The sequence below is a fragment of the Ylistrum balloti genome, unplaced genomic scaffold (genome assembly GCF_031769215.1).
Source record: "Ylistrum balloti isolate Yb309-2 unplaced genomic scaffold, AGI_CSIRO_Ybal_v1 Utg369856, whole genome shotgun sequence".
NCBI classification, from domain to species: domain Eukaryota; kingdom Metazoa; phylum Mollusca; class Bivalvia; order Pectinida; family Pectinidae; genus Ylistrum; species Ylistrum balloti.
The window spans coordinates 622,674-638,249 of NW_026782006.1; the positions used below are offsets into that span (position 1 = coordinate 622,674).

At 37.4% G+C, this 15,576-nt stretch overlaps 1 protein-coding gene across 1 annotated transcript in view; it reads left to right on the forward strand.

Annotated features, from left to right (window-relative positions):
• LOC132545746 (afadin-like) overlaps window positions 1–15,576 on the forward strand; it is a 78,348-nt gene that overhangs the window by 19,251 nt on the left and 43,521 nt on the right. Inside the window, exons 4-9 of the mRNA XM_060209434.1 lie at window positions 510–765; window positions 11,908–12,065; window positions 12,280–12,394; window positions 14,068–14,229; window positions 14,877–14,965; window positions 15,314–15,520. Coding sequence (XP_060065417.1) covers window positions 510–765; window positions 11,908–12,065; window positions 12,280–12,394; window positions 14,068–14,229; window positions 14,877–14,965; window positions 15,314–15,520 — 987 coding nt within the window. The remainder of the gene's footprint in view (window positions 1–509; window positions 766–11,907; window positions 12,066–12,279; window positions 12,395–14,067; window positions 14,230–14,876; window positions 14,966–15,313; window positions 15,521–15,576) is intronic.

Here is a 15,576-nt window from a genome sequence, read left to right on the forward strand (position 1 = left end):
TCTCTGTACTATGATAAGTAAAACTGTTTTCAGTTAAAATCAATGTCATGTCTATTGCACATTTTAGAAATAAATTCTTTGATAATAAATTTGTTATAGAAATATTAGTGGATATAAAGGACAAATTTCTGTTTTAACCTCCTGGGTTTCGTCAGGTTAATTAAAGGTATTCGATTTCATCCTGAAAACGATTGCTGTTAATATGTGTGTTTTTGTAAAAATGTACATTCTTATCAATTGCAAGTCTTGCACAAAATCTTATTTTGATAATGGATAGTTCTTGTAATCTAAATTTGGATGGAATTGACAATAAAAGGGTTCATAAAATCCAGAGTTTTAAGTTAATTAACATTGGTGAGTTCTTGTTTTACATATTTTAATTCAATTGACAGGAGTGAGTTCTTGTAATCAACAGTTACATTTGACAATGAATGGAGAGTTCTTGTAATTCAAAGTTTAAATTTGACAATGGAGAGTTCTTGTAATCCAAATCTGAATGTGTGTTCCAGGGTGCCGAAGTCATCGTTCCAGAAGAAAAACAGCAATTCAAACGTAATCTTTCGAAACGAGAGAAGAAAGAAAAGAAGAAACAAGAAAAACAAAACAGAGGGAAGGAGAACAAAGGAGCAGCAGAGAAACTGTACTCTGATATGCCAGAATCCAAGTTTACCAGAAGTATATCTAATCCTGATGCTGTGATGCGACGTCGCCGACAGCAAAAAGTAGAGAAAAAGTTGCAGCAATGTCGGGACAAACATGGCCAAGGTATGTAGCAGTGATAACACACCAGGATAATGGTGTGGAAAGTAAAGGATTTATTTAGGCTGTTGTTAGCTTGAAATTTCTTAGAATTTTAAAGACTTGAGTTCATTTTCAGAGAGGTAATTGATAGAGTTAATGACCTTGACATTGTCACTGAAATGAGGAACTCTAACTGATAGCAATTGCTTTTGTTGAAATTGTTTTGTAAACTGAATGGACATTATTTTAATGTTCAGACTTCAGAGACAGCAAGGATACAGGTACTTAAAAATAATTTTAAGTCTGGATGTCACTGAAAAACCAACTTATTTTATGATTTAGTAACTGAAATACTTCAGGTATTAAGTTAGGGAGCAAATCATCATAAACTCATGTTGTATTACTTAGCTTCTGTCTGGACTGGAAAGAAATGGAGTTTCAATGCAATCCTTTTGTTAATTTGGTGGGGACTTGAAAGGCTGTTTTGGGACTAGTCAACTAGAACCCATAATTACATTGTGAACATCATCAGGAAAAGCTGGAAATCTTACAGCTTGCTGAGAGACTAAAATTCAGTCTTTTTTTTTACCTCAAATGGTAGGGATGGTATCATGACTATAGAATACATTTCTAGGGATTTCCACATACATTCTGTAGACTGAGAGATGGTATCATGACTATAGAATACATTTCTAAGGATTTCCACATAAATTCTGTAGACTGAGAGATGGTGTCATGACTATAGAATACATTTCTAAGGATTTCCACATACATTCTGTAGACTGAGAGATGGTATCATGACTATAGAATACATTTCTAAGGATTTCCACATAAATCCACTAGACTAAGAGATGGTGTCATGACTATAGAATACATTTCTAGGGATTTCCACATAAATCCTGTAGACTGAGAGATTGTGTCATGACTATAGAATACATTTCTAGGGATTTCCACATAAATTCTGTAGACTGAGAGATGGTGTCATGACTATAGAATACATTTCTAGGGATTTCCACATAAATTCTGTAGACTGAGAGATGGTGTCATGACTATAGAATACATTTCTAGGGATTTCCACATAAATCCTGTAGACTGAGAGATGGTGTCATGACTATAGAATACATTTCTAGGGATTTCCACATAAATCCTGTAGACTGAGAGATGGTGTCATGACTATAGAATACATTTCTAGGGATTTCTACATAAATCCTATAGACTGGCATATTGTTAAGCACAGCCTAATTCTGGATAAAAAGGTTGTAATGCTTTAGTATGTGTCTTGGTTATGTGTCTACAATCAAGAGATCAAATACAGATATGGAATCTTAATGAGTCTCAGTGATAATACTATGTGACATGTTTACCTGATGTCTGTCTGTGATGACACAGTTACCTGATATCTGTCTGTGATGACACAGTTACCTGGTGTCTGTCTGTGATGACACAGTTACCTGGTGTCTGTCTGTGATGACACAGTTACCTGATGTCTGTCTGTGATGACACAGTTACCTGGTGTCTGTCTGTGATGACACAGTTACCAGATGTCTGTCTGTGATGACACAGTTACCTGGTGTCTGTCTGTGATGATACAGTTACCTGGTGTCTGTCTGTGATGACAGTTACCTGGTGTCTGTCTGTGATGACACAGTTACCTAGTGTCTGTCTGTAATGACACAGTTACCCGATGTCTGTCTGTGATGACACAGTTACCTGGTGTCTGTCTGTGATGATACAGTTACCTGGTGTCTGTCTATGATGACACAGTTACCTAGTGTCTGTCTGTAATGACACAGTTACCTAGTGTCTGTGATGACACAGTTACCTGATGTCTGTTTGTGATGACACAGTTACCTGATGTCAGTCTGTGATGACACAGTTACCAGATGTCTGTCTGTGATGACACAGTTACCTGGTGTCTGTCTGTGATGACACGGTTACCTGGTGTCTGTCTGTGATGACACAGTTACCTGGTGTCTGTGATGACAGTTACCTAGTGTCTGTGATGACACAGTTACCTGATGTCTGTCTGTGATGACACAGTTACCTGGTGTCTGTCTGTGATGACAGTTACCTGGTGTCTGTCTGTGATGACACAGTTACCTGATGTCTGTCTGTGATGACACAGTTACCTGATGTCTGTCTGTGATGACACAGTTACCTAATGTCTGTCTGTGATGACACAGTTACTGGGTGTCTGTCTGTGATGACACAGATACCTGGTGTCTGTCCGTAATGACACGATTACTTGGTGTCTGTCTGTGGTGACACAGTTACCTGGTGTCTGTCTGTAATGACATGGTTACCTGGTGTCTGTCTGTGGTGACATTTTTACCTGGTGTCTGTCTGTACTGACACGGTTACCTGGAATCTGTCTGTGATGACATGGTTTTCTGGTGTCTATCTGTGATTATGTGCATGTGTAATCCTTTGTGACACATTTACGTAATAACTGAGATTTTGTGTAACTCTGTGATGATACTGTTACTGCTGTCTGTTGACAAATTTGTTTAACTTTGCCCTCATATCATGGCCTCACTCACTCAGAAGAGTAATATCTTAAAGGAAAGTGTAACTTCTGGGGGAGGGCTCCAATTTTTCTATAATGGGAACATACTGATCCTTACGACACTTTTACTTGTGATAGAGATAGATGAAGGACCTACAAAGATCACAGACTTTATCAGTAGAAGTTCTACAGTTTTATGTTTTTACAAAGCATTTATCAAAGTACATTCTTTTATATATGCTTTGTAATACAGTCGAAATTACTTTATCTCTTCTCTCTGCGATCAATACTAGAATGGACAGAGGAGATAATTCCGAGTGTAACAGCTAAATCTTTGTTTTATAGCAGTTAGTTTACTACAGTTTGTGATATTGGTAATTGGACTTTGATGTAAACTGATCTAATTTGATCACAGTGATGTATATATAGACGTAAACCTGCAGGCCTGTACAACATCACTGAGTAATAACAGGACACAAAGGGAGATAATCAAGCTTTCACAATAAGGATATGTCACTGTATTATCTTGTTATAGAATTGTCTAGCCTTGTCAGATATAACATTTACCATTCACTTATATCTTAATTACCATTGATAAAGAGAAAATTCAAAATAAACAAGAGTTTGTGTAGGGTTGACTGCAAAGCTCAATTACTGGATTGTCTGGGGATAAGATTTGGCAAATTTATATGGCAGTCTGTCCAGGAAGGGTATGATGCAGCAATTGAAGATGGCAGTGTTATCAATACAGGCTGATTTATAGGTGATGAGTGATGGCGGAGAGACAGCATGGCTAATCCTGTTGTTATAGCTGGAGAGGAAATGCTGCAGGGCATTGTGCTCAAGTCTTTTATTGCTTTTCCACTATTTTTCTCTTTGATAAAGGATATTATGGGAGGTTAGTTCTTGTTGCTACTGCAGAGTCATTTAAGTGGGTTATCCTTAATGGTTTTACAGATTTAACCCAATTTGTAGCTTCTATTATAGGGGACAATGTAGCAGATAAAAGGAGATTCATCCCACGCATGTCCTACCTCAGTTTTATACCATCACTGCTAAAAGCAGGATTTGGAAGATACATTGATTATGTGTTGTTGCAATATCTTAACATACAAGCTGTGGTAATCTGTGTTTCATGTTACTATGGTAATTAGGAACAAGCTGTGGTAATCTGTGTTTCATGTTACTATGGTAATTAGGAACAAGCTGTGGTAATCTGTGTTTCATGTTACTATTACTGTTAGTAAGGTTCTACTTGGCAGCATTAGTGTTAGGCACTGGAATAAGTCGGTTTGGAGCCAGAGGTCAATGAGGTCACTTCCTGGCAGGTGATAATGTGATAAGTTTAATTGTACACAGGAAGTAGAGGTTGGGGAGGGGAAGAGAGTGGGTTCAGCTGATGATGCTTATACATCACACCTATATATATGTATAACCTCTTTGATTATAGAGGTTGTTATGTCTCAACTATTGGTGGGGCTAATGAATAAAAAAAACAAAACAAATGACTTTGCTGTTATATGTTCTACTTTATGTTTTTGCAGATCAATAACCTGATATTACTTAATGTGTTCTCACTCTGAAAGGTACACCACAATCTACCAATAACTCATGTACATGTACAACACAACCTGCCCACAACTCATGTACACGTACAACACAACCTACCCACAACTCATGTACATATACAACACAACCTGCCCACAACTACTGTACAGGTACAGCACAACCTGCCCACAACTACTGTACATGTACAAAACAACCTGCCCACAACTCATGTACACGTACAACACAACCTACCCACAACTCATGTACATATACAACACAACCTGCCCACAACTACTGTACAGGTACAACACAACCTGCCCCCACTAATGTACATGTACAACACAACCTGCCCACAACTACTGTACATGTACAACACCATCTGCCCACAACTCATGTACACGTACAACACAACCTACCCACAACTCATGTACATATACAACACAACCTGCCCACAACTACTGTACATGTACAACACAACCTGCCCCCACTAATGTACATGTACAACACAACCTGCCCACAACTACTGTACATGTACAATACCATCTGCCCACAACTCATGTACACGTACAACACAACCTACCCACAACTCATGTACATATACAATACAACCTGCCCACAACTACTGTACAGGTACAACACAACCTGCTCACAACTACTGTACATGTACAACACAACCTGCCCACAACTACTGTACATGTACAACACAACCTGCCCACAACTACTGTACATGTACAACACAACCTGCCCACAACTACTGTACATGTACAACACAACCTGCCCACAACTAATGTACATGTACAACACAACCTGCCCACAACTACTGTACATGTACAACACAACCTGCCCACAACTACTGTACAGGTACAACACAACCTGCCCACAACTACTGTACATGTACAACAAAACCTGCCCACAACTAATGTACAGGTACAACACAACCTGCCCACAACTAATGTACAGGTACAACACAACCTGCCCACAATGATTGTACATATATAGTACTATATACATGTTAATGTGATTTCTAAACAAAGTCAGGTTGGGGAATGATCCAGTATGTAAACAGAATTCCCAGAATGAGGCTCTGTAACAGCTAAACAAAACACCCATATCTGTTCTAACTGATTAGTGGCTGGTGACTAAGGGCATTTCACCTAGAGCTCTGGAATTTCTGGTGGTTGTTCCAGTTCCTGAAATTCTCTTTATTAGAACATGCAGTTATTGACTTCCATGAGGTGTAGACAGAGTGTTGTCATCATTATATTGTAGATTATTTTCTATATATTTTTTTCTCTCCAGTTGTGACATTTTTGTACATTGGTTTATGAACTATCTATCAACAGCAATTTAGTGATACATTTATAATTTGAAAGTCACATTTGTAATTATGTTAGAATTCTTTTATTAGAGTGCTTTTTAAATCACTTTTAAAAGTTCAAGCAGAGGATTTCTCCTCTGATCTTAATGAAGTGTGATGACAAAATCTTTACAGATGATTTGCTATGAAAATTGTAGATAATTGATTAATTTACTAAGAAGAAACACAGATATCTGGAAAAGGTGGTCACATAAGTCAGATATTTTACTAAAGGCTCAATGAATGAATTTAACCTTCAACATCATGTATGTGACAGATTTATGATGTGAATATGAATGATATCCACTTGTTTTACACAATATACCACTAGGTATAGTGGTATACTGCTGGGTGTAGTGGTACACTGTATACCGCCGGATGTAGTGGTACACTGTATACCGCTGGGTGTAGTGGTACACTGTATACCGCCGGATGTAGTGGTACACTGTATACCGCTGGGTGTAGTGGTACACTGTATACCTCTGGGTGTAGTGGTACACTGTGTACGGCTGGGTGTAGTGGTACACTGTATACCGCCGGTGCAGTGGTACGCTGTGTACTGCTGGGTGTAGTGGTACTGTATACTGCGGGGTGTAGTGGTACGCTGTGTACCGCCGGGTGTAGTGGTACGCTGTGTACCGCCGTGTGTAGTGGTACGCTGTGTGCAGCCGGGTGTAGTGGTACGCTGTGTGCCGCCGGGTGTAGTGGTACGCTGTGTGCCGCCGGGTGTATAGTAGAACAGAATGATGAGTAGCAAATAAAATGAGAAATGTTGAGCCAAAATCTTGTGCTAGGCAAATAGAGGAAATCTATATCAGACTACCGTGTATGATGTATTCCTTAAAACTTATATTGATCTCTGACAATTGTGCAGGGTTTAAAGTCACCGTGTTTACAAGCCTGAAATGAAGATTTAGCACTCTAAGCTTTATAGGGGGAGAAAATCATTAGGAGGTTTGAAGTGATGGTTAGTATAAACTAAAGCTATTATAGCTAGTGTACATTAAGTAAAGTACTGACAGTGTTATTATGACAGAGATAGATCATTTACATAATTCAAGTTAAGTCAGATGTGTTTATGTGAATCAGATATACCAATAAATAATTTCTGTGTGTCTGTGTAGAAACCTATCTTTAGCTTACATCTGGTATAACACTTCAGGTTGTTAAATATATTAAAGTGTGTGTAAATAAGCAGGAATTATATACTTCAATAACATATCTGTGTAAACTGGGCCAACTTTGTGTAATATTGAAGTCATTAAACACTACTGTAGAAGGTTTAGGATGAATGAAATCCTGTTTTCTGTCTAGACTTGTTATATAGATTTTTCTACAATGATATGATTTTTTTATGATATTCCAGTAAAACAGCCATGTGTTATAGGTATGCTGTGGTAACGGTTCCTATGTCACGTCACAAAACACCCCCGCCCATGTCACATGTATACTCAATATTATGTCACATTCATGTATTTACAGGATTATATACGATAGAATTTATCTTCAGGATTTATTAATAAGATAACAAGGATTTCACTTATATATACATATAAATAGGTCACAGTGTATGTATCTTCATAAACATTGACACACATTTTATTGATGTATCATGACAACATATTATCTGTCCAATTTCTGAAATTCTTTGTTTGATCACTAGTTGAAATTAAACTGTTTTCTATTTTGAGTTTCATATCAGGATTAAGATATTTAAATATGCGATGATTGCAAGGTTGTTGATTTCACTACTAACTGTTTGTAGAGTATTAGTGGTTGTTTGTCCATGAATTCTAGGTGGAATACACTACATAGTTGATTTCTGTGTTTACAGTAAACCTTTGATCCGTTGGAATGGAGAGTATTTAGAACATGTAATTTTTTTTACTAAAACCAATAATTTTCCGTTAAGTGATAGTTCAAACCCTTTCTATTTTTGTTTCAATTACAATTCAGATTGTCTTAACTGATCAGTAATTTCCTTCCTAGCTGGGTTTTTTTAAACACTTGTCGTGATTTGGGGCGATATCGACTCTAATTGTTTGAACTCCAATTTATTTTCACAAGCAAGACTGTATAATTGGATTGGGTTCAACAATGCCTATTTAATTTGAGATGGAACGTCGTCGGAAGGTTTACTGTAGGAAGTGGTGAATTTTCTTGAGGAATTTATCAATATTTTTTCATTTGAATTCTGGCGTTCTATCATGTGTTATATAACCCTGGAGCCTGGTGCTATCCTACTGCTCTCAATTTTTGTGTTTGTGTACAACCACTCCTGGTGCAAGGCTTCAGCTGTCGATTTTGATGCCATATGAGAACAAACCTGGAATTGTTCAATACTTATTTTGTATGAGTGTTTGGAGAGTTGTTATTTAGTGTGTAGTTATCTTCATGACACTTGGTCAGATTAGTGCATACTGCACTGGTGCTGTGCTCAACACAGGTATAATACTGGTACAGATGTTTAACAACATGTAATTTGTCTGTCAGGCTGTGTGCTGTAATCCCATAGTAATTTGCTCCCAAAAGAGACACTTCACTCTCAGCAGGTGCTTGTCAATTAACCCTACAATAGAGTTCTTGAGCCTCGCTAGGAGAGAGGTCATATGCCAGCCTCTATGTAGTAAACAGAGATTTTGACCTGATGAAAACACTACATATAAATTGTATCAGAAAGATTTAATTATTTCTTGATTTTATTTCTATGGTGAGTTAGTGCTGAATATTTCCAAATGATTGTGAGTATCTGTGTTAGAAACTTAGGTGTAATGACTTGTGTTGGAAGGAAGTAAGATATTAATGACTGTATAATTATTACACAGCGAATATTCTGTATTGTATGACAGTGTTAAATGTGCTGTTCATGTCATCCTCCACCAGACCCCTAGTCTGTTACAGTTATGTAAACACTCCCTTTTAGCCATAACAAATGACTTGTTGTCATTGGCAGACTTTACATACTGATATCAAGTGCCCATTGTACACGATTGTGTCATACCCTCTGGCTCTGTACCTGTTTTGGAACCGTGGTTGACCCCCTGAGTGTTCCTCCCAGTATGTTATTGTCAGTGATCAGTGTGATCCACAGTTTCATTTTAATTCTTGAGGACAATATTCCTATACATCAGAACACAGAGATGATATACTTATATGTCAGGGACATATCCCTACACATCAGAACACATCAGGGACAATATCCCTACAAATCAGAACACATCAGGGACAATATCCCTATACATCACAACACATCAGGGACAATATCCCTATACATCAGAACACATCAGGGACAGTATCCCTATACATCAGAACACATCAGGGACAATATCCCTACAAATCAGAACACATCAGGGACAATATCCCTACACATCAGAACACATCAAGGACATTATCCCTACACATCAGAACACATCAGGGACAATATCCCTACACATCAGGGACAATATCCCTATACATCAGGGACAATATCCCTACACATCAGAACACATCAGGGACAATATCCCTACACATCAGAACACATCAGGGACAATATCCCTACACATCAGGGACAATATCCCTACACATCAGAACAAATCAGGGACATATCCCTATACATCAGAACACATCAGGGACATATCCCTACACATCAGAACACATCAGGGACAATATCCCTACAAATCAGAACACATCAGGGACCTATCCCTATACACCAGAACACATCAGGGACATATCCCTACACATCAGAACACATCAGGGACAATATCCCTACAAATCAGAACACATCAGGGACAATATCCCTATACATCAGGGACAATATCCCTATACATCAGGGACAATATCCCTACAAATCAGAACACATCAGGGACATATCCCTATACACCAGAACACATCAGGGACATATCCCTACACATCAGAACACATCAGGGACAATATCCCTACAAATCAGAACACATCAGGGACAATATCCCTATACATTAGGGACGTCAGGGACAATATACCTATACATCAGGGACAATATCCCTATACATCAGGGACAATATCCCTACACATCAGAACACATCAGGGACAATATCCCTACAAATCAGAACACATCAGGGACAATATCCCTACACATCAGGGACAATATCCCTACATATCAGAACACATCAGAGACAATATCCCTACAAATCAGAACACATCAGGGACAATATCCCTATACATCAGAACACATCAGGGACAATATCCCTACACATCAGAACACATCAGGGACAATATCCCTATACATCAGAACACATCAGGGACAATATCCCTACAAATCAGAACACATCAGGGACAATATCCCTATACATCAGGGACAATATCCCTACACATCAGAACACATCACAGACATTATTCTTTTAAATCAGAACACATCAGGGACATTATCCCTACACATCAGGGACAATATCCCTATACATCAGAACATATCAGGGACAATATCCCTATACATCAGGGACAATATCCCTACACACCAGAACACATCAGGGACAATATCCCTACAAATCAGAACACATTAGGGACAATATCCCTACACATCAGGGACAATATCCCTACACACCAGAACACATCAGGGACAATATCCATACACACCAGAACACATCAGGGACAATATCCCTACACACCAGAACACATCAGGGACAATGTCCCTACACACCAGAACACATCAGGGACAATATCCCTACACACCAGAACACATCAGGGACATTATTCTTTTAAATCAGAACTATCAGAACACATGATAAAATTAGCATAAGTTCAGGTCATGTTTTTGTTAATGGTTTAAATATAAGAAAAGGCAATGTTTCAGAAATTGAATGAATGTGATGATGATTGGTCGACTGTTGTAGACAGAAGTTGTAGATGTAGTTCACTTTAAGATCTGTAACATGTGAGCTAGGTACCCAATAGATAATATTGCTATAATGATCCCTGATATATTGGGTCCCTTTTAGGTATGACAAAAACATAACTTATAGTCCTCATTGGGGTTCTGTCAAGGAATATCAAGGATGACAGAGTTATTTCCCTTACCTTTAAAATAACGATATTTTTATGTTGTTTGTGGACACAGTTTTATTGCCTGTATACTGTACTAGAGTGTTCTATCTTCTCTACATGTTTGGTATATATCTCAACATAATGGAAAATTCTTGTAAACAGGATTTGTTCTTGACAGCAGTTACACTATATGACCAGGGATTTCTCGAAGCTTGCATGCTTATGTACCACACATTACATTCAACCAGTTGTAACGTCTCTTTTCAATAATTAATGTGTTGAGTCCAGGATAATGGTTGTTTCTGGTTTTTGTACTAAGCTAATAGTTTTAAGGCTTAGGTTGATGGAGTTGGTGGTTGTGTTTTAATGGAGAAAATTTTATAATTTCATAAATTTCTTCAATATGTAACTAGTTATCAGGAGTTGTAAGATATCTAGAATTTTGTGTTAGATATCCTTGTTTGTTTTTGTGTATATCTCTATGTACAATAAATACAAGTAACTTGGCACACAAGTAACTGGACCCGAAATATATAAAATAAATCTTCACCGCCAAAGTTATGCTTTATAAATCATTTCTGAAATGAAAACTGATGGTAATATATGTTATACATAACAGTATTGATGAGGGAAAACAGAATACATTGTCACACTGTTATTAGGCAGTGTATATGTAAGTGCTGGTTTTGGTAGATTCTGATAATTGTATCAGGAGGTATGATATTGATTAATAAACCTATTCTGATTTTTGTGTGTTTAGGAGGTACTCTGAAGATTTATGGCGACACACTCAAACCTGACATTCCTTACAAGACATTACTGCTATCCACCAGTGATACGGTGGCTGGCATCGTCAAGGAAGCCATGGAGAAATATGGCCTGGAGAACGAGGAAACAGATGATTTCTGCCTTGTACAGGTGCAGACTTTTCTACAGATATGATTAAATACTATAGTTATACCGAATTATAAAGTCACGTTTTAACGCTGTTTTACAAAATTATGTCTTTGGATATACTTGAAAAAAACAAACATACTATTACTTTATAATTATGTATTAAAATTTATAAAATTTGGATAAAAATAAAGTGATGGTGCCTATTATATTCATGTACTAACCTGTGTGTCCTTAGGTGATTGTTCCCCCTGGAGAACAGGAGTACCATGGCGGATCTATGGGGGAGGAGAGGATTATGGATGATAGTGAATGTCCTCTGTTTATTGCTATGGAGTTTCCTCCAGCACGAGGTAGGTTTATAAATAAATTCTGTTGTAAAACATTCATCATGAAGAATGTATCGCACTTAAAGATGATGCTGCTTATTTCAGTTTTTGTATTTTGTTTCAATTGTTGTACAAAGTTTACTTTTAATTTTGAAAATAACATCATGCAAAAAAATGTTTCCAAAAAGGTAATGTTCTGCTTGATCACTGTATGTAAGGGCATAACCAAGTCTGCCAACAGCCTAAAGGGAATTCAGATAATACACCTCTCTCCAGATCAGGTGATAATGACAGTGTTAGATATCATCAGTCCTTATTATTTTAGTCCTGTACTGTATAGATTTTATCAGAACTTATTAGAGTAAATGTTGTACACTATTTAGGTTCCCAAACATGGTATTGATCTCCGGCTATTTCATTATCATTAGACTTTAACAGACGACCTTTGATCTCAAACTTGACCTTTTGAGTCTTGATTTGTAGTAAGATACAAATCACATTCATTGTAAATGTTTAATTAACTTCTGCTGCAAAAAGTTTGCTCCATTTAAGCAATTTCATGATTTCCCATTGCATGGTTATCTCCCCTTAGCCACCTATTGATCCAGAATTCTGCCTCCCAGGCAGTTCTAATATGATTCACAAATTTGTTCCTTTGCCATCACTAAACAATCTTCCAAATTGGCTTTGTCATTCTCTCAATCATGTTTTACCACAGAGTAAAGAAGAGAAATTTTAACTTTTGGAATATGAGCGTGTTATTGCGTTTCGCGAAATAATTGACAAATTCAATATGACGTGAATTTGATCATGTTTGTATTGATTGTGGTCTGTCACGCTACTGATGTGGAGAGTTATGAGGCAGTGGTGCCAGTGGCCCTCAGCAAGTGTTTGTTTCTGTTGTCATTTATGTTTCTGTATTGAATTACTCTTGGTACAAAAAGGAATGCTATACAATGATAAAAATAACACCAGACATCTTGTTCAGTACTCTGCTAGCCCAAACAGATTCACCCTTAAACACAAACACTTTCCGGAAATAGTTCAAAATTCATGAAAAATTCATTTTGAGTAAACACAATTTGTAATAGGACAGGAAAGTACAAAAGTTAACAAGATCATCAAAAGAAAGTTTGGAGAAAAACACTGAAGCTTACAATAGTGTACTTGTGTACAGTTAGAGCAGCAGGTTGTGTAGCCTGCTTATAAATATTTCTGAGTGGAGAGGAAAATCACCCTGTAAACACACAGCAAGTATGGTTACATGTCCTGACATGTCAAACAATGTTACATTGAAAAAAATCAATGAAGATGCCTAGGAGTGAATCTATGAACCAATGAAATTTGATGTTGTATGATGGGAAGATGATGACTCTAAAGGTGACTCACTGTACCTGTGTTATATAATGCTGTCAGGATTTTAGGTCTTGTAGTTCGGCGATTGACATGATTAGCCGGTATATCTTATACTTTTGATTCCGAGCAATTCACAAATCATATCAGTTACAGTGCGCAGTGTTTACTGTAGATTGAAGATTTGCATGAGAACTTCTGCTGTCATTTTTATCTGGAACTTTTACTAGATGGAGATAATTGATTTAACCAGTTGCTGTTGAAAGCAAAATATCAGATTCTTCCAGGAATCTCCTAGATTGGAACTATTTACTGCTTAGTTACATTAACTTGCCTGGTTTTAGGCACTGTACTCTTCCAACTGAAACGCCGATCGCCAGACCAGACAGGAACAAAACACAAAAAGCTACGGGCAGTATCACATGATGATCTCCGCGTTCACCAGAGAGATGAACCAGAAACCATGCCACAAAATAAACTTCCTTACCTAATAGAGCTCCAACCAGGTAAGTCTTTATAGAGCTCCAACCAGGTAAGTCCTCATAGAGCTCCAACCAGGTGAGTCCTTATAGAGCTCCAACCAGGTAAGTCCTGATAGAGCTCCAACCAGGTAAGTCCTTATAGAGCTCCAACCAGGTAAATCCTAATGTAGCGCCATCCACTTAAGTCCTTATGGAGCTTTATGCAGTTAAGTCCTGATAGATTAACCCAGAGTAAGGCCTCTTTGGCATAAGATGCAAATACATTGTTCTGTCACTTAGATATTTTTGTTTATACAGGATAGCACGACAGGTTCAAGGTAAATCAATCTCATTGCTTAATGATTGACAACTCTGTTGAATAGTTGTAACAATTGTAGGGGGTTGGGAGAGGGGTGGGGTAAAGGCATAACGTCCCTAAGAGTAAATTTCGATGGAAATCCTGATGTGGATCCAATAGTATACACGTATACAGGTAATGAGTACAAAGGAGTGTTGGACTCCTTCCTTTGTACTCAGTTGTTAAAAAAGTTAAAACAAATTATTTACGACATAGTAAAAGTATTTCAGGTAAAGGCACAGAATAAAATGGAATTATTTTACATTTGTTTATACTATGATAAGTTGGTTAATAAATGTGACATTGTGACACGGTACTGATTCCTGTGTTTCAGACGGATCAGATAACCCTAACGGAAGGGTACACCAGATCCATCGAAAGTTTACAGATGTTGGCAGTGACAAGTCTACAGCAGTCATATTTGTATGTATAAAGATTTTATGTCATCCTGTTTGCTTCTTCTACAAAAACCATGTGTCCAGATTTTTTAACAGCACACAGTGCAACTTCAATTTTTGCTTGGAGGTTTTTTTTTAATTTAGAAAAAATAACAAAAAATCAAAACAGAAATATATCATCAATTTCAGCATCAAGAAATTACTTTAAAGTTAAGTTATTAGGTAAAAGATCACTTCTGTCGTACATGTTGTTGTTTTGTATCATTTAACTGTTATTTGATAAGTTTTATTAACGTACATGAGCCCTCAGGTATTAGTTAGTAAAGCCAACAGAATGACATTACACACATCTTATTCTCACATTCTACTGTAGGTTAAGGGAACAAACATCCAACCCAGGCACTGTGTGATTGGCTTATCCCCTAACGATGGCATTGTCACGGTAACACCAACCAACACAGAGTCTGAAACCTATGTCAATAATCAGCGTGTGTACGAGTTAACCACACTACAACATGGAAACACAGTGCGACTAGGAAAACTCAACTACTTTCGATTCATTGATCCGATTTACGAGGAGGTAAGAGTGATGCCAAGGTCGGATGTACTGTTACTGTTAAGATGGTTATTGTTGAA